General features: G+C 40.2%; 1 protein-coding gene and 1 long non-coding RNA gene across 2 annotated transcripts in view; one reads left to right on the top strand and one right to left on the bottom strand.

The window, feature by feature from the left end:
* Positions 1 to 16,949, top strand: part of LOC142064355 (uncharacterized) — a 138,227-nt gene that overhangs the window by 52,293 nt on the left and 68,985 nt on the right. The window contains exon 2 of the long non-coding RNA XR_012663063.1: positions 13,241 to 13,367. This is a non-coding gene — a long non-coding RNA (uncharacterized LOC142064355). The remainder of the gene's footprint in view (positions 1 to 13,240; positions 13,368 to 16,949) is intronic.
* Positions 1,955 to 15,232, bottom strand: LOC142064353 (protein-glutamine gamma-glutamyltransferase E-like). Its single transcript, XM_075109224.1, has 13 exons — positions 15,139 to 15,232; positions 13,102 to 13,269; positions 12,570 to 12,812; positions 11,890 to 12,008; positions 11,263 to 11,391; positions 9,593 to 9,770; positions 9,301 to 9,436; positions 8,233 to 8,336; positions 7,517 to 7,762; positions 5,754 to 6,059; positions 4,595 to 4,752; positions 4,249 to 4,382; positions 1,955 to 2,258 (listed from the first exon to the last, which is right to left on the bottom strand). Exons 1-13 carry the CDS (start codon positions 15,146 to 15,148, stop codon positions 2,111 to 2,113), a joined length of 2,079 nt encoding a protein of 692 aa, XP_074965325.1. The 5' UTR covers positions 15,149 to 15,232; the 3' UTR covers positions 1,955 to 2,110.

Here is a 16,949-nt window from a genome sequence, read left to right as displayed (position 1 = left end):
CTGTCTCGGCTGCAACCACCTCCTTTACCTCTGTATGACACACCCACAGTGGTGTTCACCAAGCCACCAGAACCTCTCTCAGACTGGCCTACATCCCAAACTGGCACCTGCCAGTCCGCACCTTCACCACAGCAAAGCATCAGGAGCTGTTTTTGTAATCCCTTTGGAATGCAGCGGTCATGGTTCCTAAGTGACTAATGATGTAACATTGTCACAGGTGTTTTTCCTAGCTCAATTCCACCCACCCGTCATCCAAAATGGTTCAAAATATTTTTTTACTCCTTTTCCCTTGTTTCAGAGCCTTGAAATTTCAGGTAGTGCAGGTTGCTAACTTTTAGAGAAAAACATACTCTTTTATTTCAGCCATCTCCTCAATAATTTTGTCTCTTGTTCAAGATTTGCACTATCATATCCTCAGGGTAACCATACTGAACCTTACACTTGTCTTGTTGCTACTCTTTGCCAGAAAAAGGAGATCAGTATAACTTCTACAAAAAACCTTGCAGAGTCCCTTCTATGAGTCTGTACCCACGTAAGCACACATTCAATTAGAAATGTTACCTTCATGTGCGTGTGAAGTGTTGCAGGGGAAGGGTGTTGCCTTCCCATTAGTTCCCCTAGAGGTCCAATTTACAAGCTTCTCTCATTTCTGCTAGTGCAATTCACTCGATTTTGGTATAGTCTGGTTGTTTTCACACACAGAGGAGATGTAAAAGGAAGTCATTAAGTGTATATCCACATTCTAAATCCAAGGCTATGCTTGAGCTTGGACTTCTACTGTTTGGTCTACATGATGAGGGCTCTTGGCTCTGGTGAGCCTTGGGGAAGCTGAGGAGAAAAAGAGAGGGTACCACTGTGGGCTACTTGTACAGCCTCTCTGTAGCTCATCTCATTATATATCCAGTATGGTCTTGTGCTGACATCATGTGATTGGCAGTGGAAAACTAGGTGGCTGCAAGTGCCCTCCTAAAGCAATTTTTCTGGCTACAAGGGCAAACGGAGTTTATAGCCAAGCTGAGCTTGGGCTGCTCATATACCAGTGAGGAGTCCCTATGGCAAGTCACAGGTACCCTGTGCTGTGTGGTGGAAGTGGGGGCACAGAGCTGGCTCCAGGCACTTGTTAAGATTTCACTGGCTTCGGGGCCCAGCAATCTGAAGTCCAATAGAGCAGTAGCTTGACTTTCCATTCACTTCATCTGCACAGATAATTTTCAGAGATTGACTTAGTGTTGTACAATTATTGGCCATAAACCAAGCCACTCACTGGGCTACACCTATCTGACTTGTTCCCGGAATCCAGCTCTTGGTCCATACCTATCCTCCCGTAAACCATTTAATAAGCTTTACTAAACTTGAACTCTGAAAGATGACTTCCTGACACACATCGATAATGAAGAGTTCCTAACTCTTCTCAAGTTAAAATACCCTTAGACTTAAGATTATCCTCCCTTTGATTCCCAAAGAACACTTTCAGCAAGTGCAAAATACCAGCACGTGACAATATCATGTATGTTGAGCTGGGCAATTATCTTAATGTGTTTGTCAAATGGGTCTCAAATTGGACACCACCCAAATTCCTTCTGAACGTTTTCTATGCCTCATTTAGTCACTACGATTTACCAAAAAAGGAAAAATGTCAGGACAGACTTTGCAGCAAAAAAAAACCCCAAAGATAAAAAGCTAAATGACATAAATTGTGCAACTCATCCTGGCTACTTTCAAGTATCATGGTTGCAGTAAGGAGAAACACTGCTTTGAAAGTCCTCTAGATAAGGCTTTCAATGTGTAAAAATGAGTTTATGGATGTTTGTGCAGAGACATCTGGAGCTAGAAAGAATGATTTCCAAAGAAAACCAGACAAAAGACAAACAAACAGTCTCTGAGTAGAAGGTAAAACGCTCTTTTTAATGTTGTGGACACACACACAGTAAATGAAGAATCAACTATTCCTCAGTCTATTTAAAAATAGAATGTAAAATTTTAATGATATGATGTTGGTAACCCCTTATCACAGGAAGTGAGGATTTTGTTTTACTAATCTTGTCATCGTTTTCTGATGATATTTTATTCAATTTATACACACACAGACCATTTGTTGTGTATCTTCATGTTAGTCAATCACATTTACCATCTTAAAGGTCTTGATATTTGGAAATTTATCACAGGAGAAATTAACAAGCAGATGTTTGAGACCTGCCTCAGAAGGGATGAGTTGAAACTTTGTACTGGATGTCTCACTGGCTTTCACTGGTGGTACACTAAAAATAGGAAACAAAGGGAAAAAGATAAGCTGCAAACTGGCTTATGCATCATGCTTGAGTTTCTTTGCTAACCATCTCCCATCTTAAGTAAGAATTCCTATCAATTCAGTTTAGGATGGCCATGAAAAGACCATACAGGGTTTGGCTATCTGATATGTATTTAAATACTCAAACCCATGCATTAAGGTCTCTCACAAATACATTACACAGTGACCCAGATAAGAACACAAAGGGGGACATACTAGTATAATGAGATAAGACTTCATGCAGAACACAGGGCGTAAAACACATAATTGAATTATTAAAAATAATAATCTGAGACCATGAAGAATGTTAATACAAACACCTGAATTAGAATAGATTATAGCACCAAGAAAACCTCAGTGCTTACACAGCAGGAAATTCTGAACAGAAGTTAAAATATTTTAAACCAGTGTATTTTGTAATTTTCTGAAACTCATGTTTATGGTTTTCCCAAAGAGCCTTACCCTGACGTATTGTCTTGTCTTGCCTGAGGAAAAAGTTATATGTGATAGACAACACAAGGTTGCTAAATTCCCTCAGGAGAGCTTCTAAATGATGGGATAGATCACTCCTAGTTGCTCGAGCACAAATGGCAATGTTAAGTTGGTGTGTATGTTTGTTTGTTTCTGTTTGTCTCTGTGTGTGCGTATTCAAAGAGCACACCCATATCCCAGGTATTTTTCAGAAATAACTGCATTTGCTAGAATATGTCAAAATTTGTGTGCAATTTTGTATATGTAAAAAGTGAGGGACAGTCTGAAAATTTAACCTTTCTGTTTTAGTTGTGAAATACTGAAGGAAAAAGAGCAAGATACAAAATCATCAAAGCATAAAAATAGGAACCTGGGATCTAAAGTAAAAGGAAACTTCCAACCTGTGATTCTGTGATTCTGTGAAACTATTTTATTCCAGTCTTCTCATTCATCATGTCAACACCATCTAATAATTTCTTGACTGTCTTTATTAATCTCCTAAAATAATTATTTTGTATAGTTCTGAAAGCAGTGCTTGAAAATCAGTGTGTCTGTAGTTCTTGTTTTGGAAAAAACCTTTTTTTTGGTTTGTTTTTTTTTTTTTTTTTTAGTTAAAAAACCCAACCCAAGGCAACCCAAACTTTTATTGTAATATTCACCATTTTCCCAACTGTCTTCCTGCCTGCCTCATGGATTTCAGCTGTGTTCAACTACCAGGCCTTAGTAAAGTAAATTAAATAATCTAAGAAGTAGCTGCTGGTCATGGTTTAGTCTGTTCTTTAAAAGCCATCCTCCTTAGTTGTGATCTGTTGTGTCTGGAATAGCTACGCATGGAGCATACTTGGGGTTGTACTTTGCAGAGGTACCACCGTTTGAGATCACAACCTGTGTCTAAACAATCTGTGTTCATTTTTGTTCCCAAAGCTGGGACATCAGTGCATTTTCTTTTTACAAGTATGTCTATCTCTTTGATGTAAATGCAAAATGTTTAGAAGGCTGACACCCAGACTGGCACCTGCAGTCTATTTAATAAAGTGAAAAAAGAAAAATCCTCGTTAATATATGCTATAATTTGGGTATGGCATGGACAGAAACAGTCACGTATCCTATTGTTGGCCCTATGGGCACAACAAGAAGGTTCAACCTGTTTGGTCTATAGCAGCATAGACAGCCTCAGCAAAATTCACTGCATGGCTAAGAATGTACTTTTTGCTGGAACTGTGGGGCACTGTGGACAGGCAGGAAAACAAGTCCTGTCCAGTTATGACAGCAGTTATTTGACCTCCCAAACTATGGAGCCAAAGCCTAGCTTAGATGAAGAGCTGGTTCAAAGCTGTGTGCTTCATTACAAGAAGTTACATTGATTGGCCTCCTAAGTTACAGCAAGAAGAAAATGCTGTCTCATCCCACTGTTCAGTTCCAAGTCATCCATGCTTACATTCTTGCTCATGTATCTTTAATGGCAGGAAGGAGGCATTGCTTGCACTTACTTTATCTCAAGGATTTCTTTGAGCAGGCCATTGCCTTCTACCTGCAGCACACAGGCCATCACGTCTGTATCAATAGGATTGGTAAATATCACTTCCACATCCACTTCTTTATTCACTTTTGCTTCACCAAGTATCTGTGCAAAGAAAACACTTGAAAGTCCAGGTTCTCAGTATTCTTTTCTATGCAAGCTTTCTCAGTCATCAGAAGAGGAGATATTATGAGATGCTATGGTGGACCATGGCAGAATGTGAGCAGAATATCTCTTTTGGGGAAGAAAGTGCTTATAAGAGCTCATTTTCCTCCTTTCCTTGCCACTGCAGTTAGAGCAAAGGGACAGCAATTTACCTGTATGTCGATGGTAGGATTGTCCAGGCTGATGTCTCTTTGCACAAGCACTTGAATCCCACCTTCTACATGACATAAAGCTGTTACCTGGATCATGTTGTCTGTAGTTAACTGCTGTTGATATTCAGGATATGGTATCTTAATGGGAAATTGTTTCTCTGGAAGATAAAAGAAAAAATAATTTATATAAGCCCACAGAGTTTCACACCTAATATTAGTGGGACTAGGAAGGCCTTCAGCCATCACTGCCAAACTCAATTCATGCAGATCTACCAGTTTGCTATAGAAAGAGTGAGTTCTTCAGTGTCACCCCTCCTCCATTCCCTACATTGCCTGGCTTATTTTCCTCCCAATTGCTCTGAAAGATAAAATAGCTGGAGTTCAAGGAGTTTACCAGTGCTACTCCATTTGTTACGGGACATGCTCTGGTAGGCCTCATCGGTCCTATTTGCTCATGATATAATGAGACGAGCTGAATGATGTCTTCATATTTCTTTTATCTTTCCTAGCCCTATCTGCTTTTTATTATCATGTGTTTTTACAGTAGTTTCCATGCTGTAATTCAAATCAAGGAATACTGGGTGGGAAGGGATCTTCTCTGTCTCTGAATCCCAGCAATTCTGCATTTTTGCTATTTGTGCAATAAACATCAAGTTCAGAAGAACTGTGCAGAAGCTATGCTATATGCAGCAGTATATAGCAGATGAAAAACACAAGAAAAGATGGCAGGTCACCAATGCCTCACACTTTAATTGCATTCTAATGTGCTAATGGATGAGGGGTTTTTTTCTGCTGTTAGCCATGTCCTGTTACTTTTCAGTAAGGCCCCTTGTGATTGATGAGAACACATTTAGCTGGACTTGATTTCTATGTTTTTATGTTGTCCTTATCTTTTTTTATGAAAATTTTGTTAAATGACACTTCGTGTTTACTCACCATCTTGTTTTCACTCCTGAGATACATTTTCCAAAATGTGCAGAGTACTTAAGGCAATGATGGTGTGAAACATGACTTTTTAATATGTTTACAAGTGCAATTTTTTCAGCCTTTTATGCTTGTAGTTTATTAGAGATTTTTCACCCAAGTTGACCAGCTTCTAATGTCCATTTACTGATAAAACAAATATAAAATTATAATTAAAAGTCATTTGAAAAATTACCTTCCTTAGGAGACACAGTGACAGATATAGAGTCCTTCCAGATCTCATTAACTGGTCTTCTCGTGTACACAGTGCTCCAAGCAGTCATATTTACATGAACAGTCTTAGCCTCAGACTGTAAGTTTGCAAGAACCAGAATTAGATTGAGATCTTTGCCAACTTCTAAAGGACCAGCCACCTTAAACTTCCCGGAGATGTCAGGCTTTTGATCTATTTCCTCTTGTGTCGGTGCTGTAGGGTCAAATTTATCCTCAAGACCCAGCTTCTTACGGGCTTTTTTAAAAATCTCTCTTTCTTTCCTAGAACCTGTCAGAGAGAACCACGAAAATTATCCTCAACAGTTAACGTGTATCTCTTATTTTACATGACTGCTAGAGACAAGACAGGCGAACATGGTGTCTGTACTTACAGATGAACAGAGCCTCTGTTTTCCAGAGCCACCCCTAATTTTCTGGATCTGCAGTCATTAATGTCACTACCCTTCTAAGCACATTTTTTTGTAACACAAAATCTTAAGACCAAAGTTTCTCACTCTTCCCATTTCTATCCCTTTTTATGGTTGTAATATTTAGAAATGTCAATTCTTATTTGCTACTACAGAAAAGGCCCGTAACGTAAGGGAAGACTGATGGCACCATCAGATGGGTTGACTCTGGCTAGCAGCCAAACATCCACCCAGCCTCTCACTCACTCCCCATTACCACAGGATGGGGAGAAAACAGAGGGGAATAAGAAGACTCGTGGACTGAGATAATGACAGTTTAACAGCGAAAGCCAAAACTGCGCGTAAGCAATGCAAAAAGGGGAATACATCCACTACTCCACATCCGCAGGCAGATGTCCAGCCACTTCCTGGAAACCAGGGCCTCAACACATGTGACAGTTGCTTGGGAATACAAATGCTACAACCACGAATGCCTCCCACCCGTTCGCTCTGCCTTTTGGTGAGCTATTATTGCTGAGCACTAAATCATATGGTGTGGAATATTCCTGCGGTCAGGAATATTTGGGTCAGCTGTGCTGGCTGGGTCCCCTCCCAGCCTCTCGCCCACCCACAGCCACTGTGGCAGGAAGGGAGAGGGAGGGGTGAGAAAGCCTAGACACTCTGCAAGTATTGTAGTCCAAACCTTGATGTGTAATCAACACCTTTAGGGGGGCACCTATGAAGAAAGTTAACGCCATCCCAGCTGGAGCCAGTACACAATGGAAGCTAGTTATTTGGGCTCTGCTTTTCAACCTTCTGATATATATTTCCCTTAGCAGTGTTCATTCTTTGCACTTGCAAATTCAGTTCGTGATTGTAATTTTTTTTTTCTGCACTATCAAACCCAAAGCTCTGACAGGTTGATATGCTGTTTGACCCTTTGAAAGAGTTGCTTTTCCTGGGCCTGAGTGCTGATTTAGCTTAGGTTTCTGTAATAGGCCTTTCATCCTGCTGTCAAATAACTGGGCTGTAGACTAATTCTCGCAGACATAGTGCATATTAGCAACAGGCAGGCAGAACGGTGAATGCTTTACTCAGAGATATTTGGGCTTGCCTTATTTAGGTTCCACAAAGAAGCTCCATATCAGAAAGGGCAAGGCAGTATTTTTTACTCCTTACCTTCTCTTCCCTTCTCTGTTAGAACTGAATACACTGAGTATAAATTTTGCTCCTACCTTACAGATGTCCAAAATTTCCCACTAAGAGACTCCTAGCCTAAAGTTTATGTGTTTGGGAATGAAGCAGCTATGTAACCGCAAGAACCACTGTTTTTATTTACCTTCTTCATATTTATAATCGTTGGTGACATCTACACGATCATCTCTGCCGACTGCCTTTGTGCTCATGAATTCACCAATTGTAGTAGATTGAGAGAATATTAATGTTTTCTTTCCAGTTGCAAGGTCAATATTCCAGTACATACAGTCTGCATTCACTTCTGCAAATACGAACGGGCAGTCGTAGTCCAGATTTACATCTCCTTCTTTGATGGCGTGCCGTGAGGCAGGACCACACTGATAAATTCCTACGGCGTCAAGAAAAAATAATTCAGACCAAATCAAATCTTTGACAGTAAGCAGATTACTAGACAGATATTTATCAATGACTCATGATTTGCCCAGTGCTGTTGTCCCATTCTAGCCCACGGAGACCCTAATACCAGGCCAATCATTAATGCATCTTGTCTTTATTCTGAAGGTACACTTGATTTATTTTATATTATCACTTGATTCTCAATAGCTCTGGATATCTACATTGGAAATACAGGAATTACTGCAAAAGAGTGCTCCTAGAAGTCTCATTTGTTTCCTGGCATCACAGATGATCTGAGGCTTTTCTAATGTGATACATAAAATAGTCTCTTCTGCCACTCTATTTCTGAGCAGGATGAGAAATTACTTTTTCAATGGTTTTACATTTTTTCTTTTTTCATCTCTCTGAAAGTGACTAACTTTAAATTTTTTCAGCATTACTTTTGAAATAAAATATGTGTACCTCCACTTTCTTCTTGGGGAGTTGCATCCAGAATTTGCCATCCATTGTATGAAGGGCCCAAGTCACTGCGGGAAAACCAGCTTTCATTCCAGACATGGAAATTCCTATGTGCAGGAATGAACAAAGTAAGCTACTAGTATGTGTTTCTAAATTCCTGTTCACATCCATTAATCAGCCATCGTAGTTAAATGCATTAAATGCCTTATTTGGCACAGGTTCTTATCTGACCCTGACCACTTCCACTCTGATCCTGACTATATGGGAGTTATAGCTCCTTCAGATCAGAGCTGAAAATTGCATCGTGGAACAGACATAAATATTCAAGGGCAGAAAGCAAATTTGTAAAATTATACAAAATGTCTTGGGCCTGTTTTTCTCCAAAAGTTCTGAGCACATGCACTTCCTTAGTTTTAGCTGTTTGCCTTATAGCACAATGCTACAGTTATGCTTATCACTTATATTTAGAATGGGTCCAGAACAAGCAGGGGAGTAAACAAGGCAAAAGGCGCGGGACTGCGCCTGTTCTTTGCTGCATGCAAACTTTTTTGAATTGCATTTGATGCTTAATAGTGGCAATAATTAAATTATCTTCACTGCAAATCATGGCATGGCAAAAAAACCCCCAAACAAACACAAACCCAAACAAACGAAAAAAAAACCCAAACCAAAAAAAAAGAGTCAGGGAAGCCTGTTCTGTTGTACTTTCATAGTTTAATGTGAACTGTTTTTGAAGAATAGTTCCAAACTAAGTAAAGTCCCACTGTTTGACAGTTCCGGTATAATATCACAAATTTTCAGTCATCTGTGGCATCATAACTGTAACTTTGCCTGCCCTGGCTTCGATTAGCTGTTGTAACTCATGTCACAATTTTCAGTTTAACTGAGAAAGAGTGAAAACACCAAGTTTTGTAGTATAATTTGTAATATTTTTATTGATCCTCTGTGTGTATAGTTTTAAAGGCAATTTTAAAGAAGGTAACACAGCATTTGTCATTAGAATCTATAATCAGCACCTGAAGACTCTATAGGCATTGATAGGTCCTATTATTAGATATTGTAGAGCCTTACCATATGCTGTCAGCTGATCTGTTCAAATTATTTCCAGAAGCATCGTAAAACTCATCCACACGCAGATTTCCGTCTGCATCATGGGCAGAGCTGAAGTTTGTAATTGTGCGAGTGGGAATCCCCAGGCATCTAAGCACTAAAGAGTGAATAGAAAACCATAGTCAGAAAGCAGTATTTCTGGAATACAAAGTTTCCTGTAACATGTCTTGCAGGAATGTCGTGTAGGAAGTATTATTAGTGCTTCTTTTAGCAGAATCTGCAGTGTCAGTGATGTGCATGACATAAAACATACCTGTAGTCAATACTGCTGCAAAAACCCAACATTGTCCATATCTAACAGGTCTGAATCCTGATTTCTTCCACTTTTGCAGGATTTCACCGCTTCCAGTCCAGCTGCTTGGACTTTTCCCACCCTCATAATTTCCACTCCAGTTTCCTAGCAGCACCCCTTGGTCATCATTGGCATTGACCTGTAAAAATATTCACTAAATTTATGATGAGATAAATTAAGAGTTTACAACAGATGTAGCAGTGGTAGGGGAGTGGGCAGAAGAAGAGCCTTGAATGACATTTAGTGGACAAAAGTCACTGCTTCATGCAGCTGGCCTTTAGGAAGAAGCCTTATCTTTTCAGGGAAAAGAAATATGTGTCCTCTCAAGAAATGGAGAGCATTTAATTACTGTTCCTCCCACCCAAGTACAGTAGCACCAGGCAAGAAGGCAAACACCAGTTTTTAGTGAACCTTCCTGACGTGAGGTGGCCACATTACTACTGTATGATTGAATGGTGTCATCAACGCATATCATGCAGCTGAGCTTTCAGAACGTGCCTGGATCACCACATAGTGAGCCCTCAGCAAATGTACATTAAATTAGGGGAAGCGGTTGACACAACAAATGGGGCAGAGTCACCTTGAAAATCTTGGGTACTGGGTCAATAGAAATGTCATGAAGGTGAGGAAGAAAAGGCGTAGATTGAGGGTGTTGGGGTATTCTACTTGGGGTAGAATAACCCCACACATTGGTTCAGGCTGGGAAGCAGCTGGCTGAGTGGCAGCCCATCTGAAAGGGGCCTGGGAGTTACAGCAAATGCCAGGTTGAACTTGAGCCAACTGTGCTCTCATCATAAAGGGAAAGCCCACACTAGGCTACACTGGGAAAAGTGTGACCAGAAGATTTAGGGAAGCTATTAACCCCCTTTAATTATCCCTACTGAGGCTGTACCAGGAATCCTATCTCCAATTTTGGGTCCCTGAGTTCAAGGGGGTGTTGAGACGCTGAAGAGGGCCCAGGAGGGAGGGCTACCAAGATGGTCAGGGGCCCTGGAGTACAGTCTACAAGAAGTTGAGAGCACTGGGCTAGTTCAGTCTGGTTAAGAAAGGGATAAGGGAAATGTAGTAGCAGCTTAGAACTACTTGAATGGAACATAGTAAGTTGCCAAGAGTCCAACTTTTCTCTGTTCTGGCAGGTTATATAACAAGGGGCAACAGCAGAAAGTTGTAGCTTGGGAAAATCATATTTGACAGAAAAGAAAAACTCCTCACTAGGAGGGTAGTGCAGCTCTGGACCAGTCACCCAGGGAGGCCATGAAACCTCCATCCTTGGACATTTTCAAGGCAGCCTGACAAATCCATGGCTGAGCTGATGTAGTACCACTGGTAGTTCCACTTCAAATGGGAGGTAGGACTAAAGGCCTCCAAGGGACTGGTCCCTCAACATACCACCCTGTCTTATACTTTCGGTTTGACTATTGGATATCAAAGTGATAAGTATCAGAAATACCACAGATGAGGGAAGTCTAGCAGGCTGAGAGCAGACGACACCTTAGGTGTTTCTCTGGCCCATATTTCTGGTGCATACAAACAGGGGCCTAAAATTTTCTGAGACCTGCCTTCAGACTTATGTTCACTAACTACTTTAAAAGAACAGTTAGTAGTTTGGACTTTTTGAACATTTTGCTTACCATTGCGCTGAGAACACGGCCCAGATATTTGGGGTCATATCGGTGAGATACATCTGTGACACTATCCTGACGATAGTTTAAGCTTCGATCCAGCATGGCAAGGCAAATATTGAGAATATCATCTTGAAACTATGTTATAGAAAGAAGTTAGTGTTTTGGAAACACAGGTTACTTTACTGAATTCAGGAAAAGTAGACCCATATAAGTGTTTAATGTTATTTTTAATCACTGAATGAAGTGCTGCAGCTCAGACAAGAATTACCATCTAAAAATGTGGCCTCAACAAACTGTGAAGATTAGAACACAAAAAGCTTTTCAAAACTTAGAATCTGTGGACTTAAGGCTGGGACTTTGCCTCTCAGCATTGCTACAGTACTTTACCACCTAGCAGACACTAAAGTTTCTGCACCTCCAAATCCTAGGTCATATCACTGACCAGTCAATTACAAATCCCCATATTAATCAGTATAACAGGGCTTCACATGAGTCCTGCTTTCAATACCAGACTCCTGCTCTTCAGAGGTGTGTGACTATGATGAACTGGAAAAAGCAGGCAAGCCTTGGCCACCCAGTTCATATGAAAACCAGAGCACGAATCACTGTCTGATGTTGCAGTGCTGCATTTACCTGGCCAAAGTTCCATCCAAAGCTGCTGATACGATTTTTATTGCCTGCATAAATGATGCCAAACTCTTCTAGCACATACTCCTCACACTCAGCCTTGTTAGGCATGAACACATCATCACCTGAAAAGCCAAAACAGAGGTATGTACAACTACAGCAGGCAAAATAAAACTAAACCTCAGGAGCCTTGGTCTCCATCAATAAGAATGCTTGCAGATATCCACCCTTTGCTGTTATAAACAGATCATGAAACTCAGGATTTCCTATAATTAGAGAAAGGGTGGGGAGTGCCTGAGTGAAGACAGAGATATGACACTGTCAAATCTGGGAGAAGATGGCAGCTGGTAGATATGGCTCTTTTCTTGGTTCTGCAGAGACCAGACACGCTCTTCTAAACTTGTGCAGAAGTAGGGAAGCTCCAAAAAAAGCAGAACTTAATCTGCTTGAGCAGAACTTAATCTTTTAGGGCAAGCAGCTCTCCAGTTAGTACATGATACAGAGCTAATTTTATGTACCAGAAGGTCCTAAGAAACTGTTAAATCCTTCTCTTTTCCCATTGATATATTATGTGGTGAATGTTCAGCCCCCCCATTAAAGAAGCATAGATCGAATGGAGAAGCTGCAAATATTAATGAAGCTACAAGCAACTTAGTTCTCTCAGAGGAGATTCAACATGTTCATACCTGAAGACCAAGGGTTAAAAAGCAAAACAAAAGTGCCAAGGCTTGTTGGAGAGGAGCTGCCACTTGAAGGACTTTGAACGCTCAGCTTGTAACGTCCGATGACAGCATTAGGTGGGCTGGAGATAGAGATGCTCACAGAGTTGGAACTGGTAGACTGTAGAACTGCACTCCAGCTCTCCTTGCTCACTGTGCTGGAGATACCAAATGTAGCCTGCGTCTTAGTCAGCTTTGAGGGTTTTGGACCTTTTAAGGAAAATAAACAACATTTTTTTTCCCCAGCTTGCTGAAATAGAGATTTAGTTGTCAACAAACTCAGCAGGGATGTAACCCTCCCTTCAGATGAATTTGTGCCGTATGTTGAAAACTGAAGAACGCTATCACTGCTAGCTGAGATGGGAGTAATACAACAAACACCTCACACAGTTCCATGGCTATGTGAACCAGCACGCTGGCTGCCCTGTAGTGTGTATCAGGCCAAAAGAATGCCACAAGGCAGCATTACTCTTTCTGTGAAAGAAGTTGGGAGCCATACCTATTTCTGCGATGAATGTTAAGTTTTGCTCCGGCTGTTCTACTCCGTTGAAGGAGATAATGAAGGCCTGTCCTCTCCTTACAATCAACTCTTCGCTATGAAATTTACTTGTGTGGTGATCTCTTGCATTTTCTTTCAGGTGCCAGTTGGTACTTGGCTGCGTTGCAGCTATGAAAAAGTGAGAAAAGCAAGAAAACTTGAGGGTACATCCAAGGAGGAAGGAGCACAGACACACTTTACAAGGAGAAACTTGTTACTTTCTACAGGTAACTAGTACCCATGTGAGGTTTCCACCAAAAATAGAAATAATATATTCAGAGGTGCTTTTTTTTTTTTTTGTCTGAGACACTCTGCCTTGCATAGACCTGCATAATTAAATATAGAAGGAGTAGTATATCAGTACTAAAGGAAAATCAGAAAGGCATCTAAGAGGAGAGAACCATGAGAGAATTAAATACGGGTAAGTTACTTGGATAAAGAATCTGGCTGAACTCAGGTAATTCTTTCAAGGTGTCATCTGTTCCAAGACATGGTGTTATACTAACAAAGGCACAGCCTTGCTGCCTCTGAATAAGAAATAGAGAAACCTGATTGAGCTGAGAAACACTTCTGCATTTTAAACCATGACATCTGATCTCTAGCCCCATTTACGTGTCATGTACCTCTGATATAACTGACAGCTGCTATCTGTTGGAGGGACCTAACAAGAATATGTTGATAGACACTAGGCTGTCATTTGGCAGTGGGAGAGGTGGCAGAATTGGAGAGAGAACACTACTAAAATTGTGTATGTGAAAAAATATGTTGCAGGACGCTCTTGCATGTGAACTATGGCTTCAGTCAGAGGCCAAAGAGTAAGTATCTGAGGTTGGTTTGGCTCTGACATCATCAGAGCCTATGGAGAGTTCTCCAGTAGAAGATAACTCCATGGTTTAAATGAAGTGCAGAAATACAGAAGAAAAAGATATTTTGTTTTTCCTAAGGGCACTGTGTGCTTTTAAAAAATATTTTTATTTTTCCCCACCACCCCCCACCCCCCCAAAGAGGGAGAATAGGAAGGAGTGACAGTGTGGTCCTCAGTAGTGGACCACAGCTACCAGTGTCATTATTGAGTAAAAAAATCATTATCCCGTGTTCATACAGATTTATCAGTGTGAAGATTTTTTTACATCATGATCTTAAGTTTACCAAGTTTAGGCAAGTCTTGAAACAGCTACATTAGTAGTCTTAGCAAGGCAGTCACAGGTCACATGGGGGGAACACTTTTTTACAGTATCAAGGCGAGCAGCACACACTGATTTTTCAGGAACATACCTACTTTAAAAAAAGAATGTCTTCAGAAACTTAGCAATGAAGCACATCTATTGTAGAACAAACTGAGGGGTGGGGGAGATTTGTCTTTAGAAAGGCAGGAGTTATCTGGCAAGGTTGGAAAATCAACATGGGACTACTACTAATAATTATTAAACTGGTCAATTTGCATATGTATAATTATTAGCATGTAAGCAAAAAAAACCACCACACCCCGCTGCAGCAAACAAACCACCAAAAAAATATATCCCCTAAATTTTTGTACCCTCTCTGCCTTAACTTCAGGTTTCAACCGTCTCTGCTTGTTGTAGCCTCCCTCAGCCTTTGCAATGATACCTTCTTCAAATTCTGCTTTGCTCTGCCTCTTATGTCAGATTTGTCAGTCTCTCTTTTGCACTTGTTTGACAACTTCAAATAGCCACAGACTTCCTCTTCCTGCCTATTTGCAAATCCAACATTTTTACACCAGATAATACACCTCTTCTCCCAAATCTCATTCTGATAAGCTTGCTTCTCCCATGTGCACAGTAAGTTAAAAATGCAATTCTTGTGAAAATCCCTCTCCTAACTCTTGACGGAAGAGTTTTCTCTTCTTTTTTTTTTTTTGGATCAAAGCTCCTTAGAGCCGTAGTGATCTTCCAGTGTCCAGTACAGAACTGAATATGAGGTATTGATGTAAGAAAATAGCAAACAGAGCACTACAGAAGGGGCTTGCCCCTTGCTCACCTTGGCCCATATCTGATCAATACGTCCTGTATGAGCAGCTTCTGGAGCTTTCCTCTGAATGTCCTCCTCTACTTCAGTTGACTCAAGGAATGGCTGGTGCATTTCACTTCTTTAAAAGTCTAGGTGTAAAGTTGCCTGTTTGCAATATTTCCTGTGGGGGTGGAGCTTGAACAGCCTTCTTTGCCCCCGGCCTTTCTCTGGCCAAAGGGGCTTGAGGATTCATTTTTCATGAATTTTTCACTCTCTCAGTCCCCACATCCTGATCTCATTTCCTTGCAATCTAACATCTGAAGCTTGGACAACATTTATCGCTAACAATCTGGCCACTTGTTAAGAGTTTCTTAATGTATTTCAATTCATAAGAATTTCAGCATTTAGTTGCTTTTCTTTCTGTTATAATGATGAAATTATAGGAATAGCGTAACTCCTTCTTGCAACACATTGTTTTTAATTTGGAATACTTCTTGAGCAATATTTACAGTGAATTTTTCTTGAAATAATTCACTGAATACATTGTTTTCCTGGAGCTGCTTCCCCCCCCCCCCCCCCCCCCCCGCATTGTAGTAATTGCAAAACAATGAGCAAGATATTGCCTCTGCCCCAAATTTGATCAGGCCAAATTTAAAGAACCAATTTTTCATTTATCACATAATTACTGTTCAACAATGTTAAATACACAAGCAGTCCATGTCATATTTGCGTGACACACTACAGAGATGATAGTCAAGTACATCTGTGACTTGTGATAAAATAGCTATCACTGTTTTCAGCTGGTACACGACTATTTTTTGCTAGGCTATCTCTGAACATGCAACTGGCAATGCCAATAAATGCACAAATACCTTTCACTTAACTTCAAGGAGAGTGATTTCTTCTTATGCTTTGTAGGTGGCTCCACTTTCTGTTAAGAAATAGAGAGACTAATTCTGGTACTTTTATGAAACAACTGTAAAATCTGATGTACTGAATGTACAGTCTTAAGGATGCCACTGAGTGACACCCATTATGCTGGACTGGCCACAGCTAAACACCTTCCCAAATGCAGAATTTTAACTGGCTCGGCTCAGTATTCAGTAAATTGTTCTATTTTCAGGTTTGGATCATGTTTGGAAATTCCAGAACAGGAACTTGCTCAACCCATTTCGTATGCAGACATATTTTATTCTTATGTCCTATAAAAAGCTGTTATTAGAAGAAACAGTTTTTAACTAGGTATAATTCAGACTGCTGCTCTGAATCTCTGTTAATTAATAATATTTAATCTTAAGAGGGACCATAGTTTTATCACCCGCAAAGCCAAATTGTGATTTTAAAATTATAAGACTTCAATTCTTAAATTTAAAATTTGTTAGAATTTTATTATAAAATTCTAAGTCCAAACTTTAGAGGTTTCAGATGTTATGCTATACTCGCCTACCCATACTTTTAAATTCTCTTAAATGACATGCTAACAATTTTCAGAATAAAGTTGCTTTAAGATTTCAGCCTATCCTTGGATACATAGCAAACTGTTTCTCTTTGATAGAAAGATTAGTTACTGTTGAAAGGAAAAAAAAGTCAGCGATTATTCACCAAACAGCTGCCAATGCTTATTTGATCACATGTTTCACCTTTTTTTGTGTGACAGCAATAGTGTGCTGGATATCATCATCCTATAGGTCAGTGGCATAATTGGTTTTGGTATCTGATGGTCTGATAGTATAGTTACAAGCAGCATGTTCCAAAAAACAGATACAGTCCATTTATTCTGAAAGACAGAATGGCAAGGAGAACAAGTTGCGTCTGTTGTATCAGCTTCTGGTGTTTATTCC

This window comes from Phalacrocorax aristotelis, chromosome 13, assembly GCF_949628215.1.
Source record: "Phalacrocorax aristotelis chromosome 13, bGulAri2.1, whole genome shotgun sequence".
Taxonomy (NCBI): Eukaryota; Metazoa; Chordata; class Aves; order Suliformes; family Phalacrocoracidae; genus Phalacrocorax; species Phalacrocorax aristotelis.
Note: the sequence above shows the minus strand (reverse complement) of the source record. Positions and strands in the feature narration are given on the sequence as shown.

Excerpts from the sequence above, each read along its gene's own strand:
- LOC142064353 (XM_075109224.1), bottom strand. Across the intron at positions 12,813-13,101 it reads AACATTCATCGCAGAAATAG|GTCCAAAACCCTCAAAGCTG; the intron begins GTATGGCTCCCA and ends TTTCCTTAAAAG. Across the intron at positions 2,259-4,248 it reads AAAGAAATCCTTGAGATAAA|TGTACCACCAGTGAAAGCCA; the intron begins GTAAGTGCAAGC and ends TCCTATTTTTAG.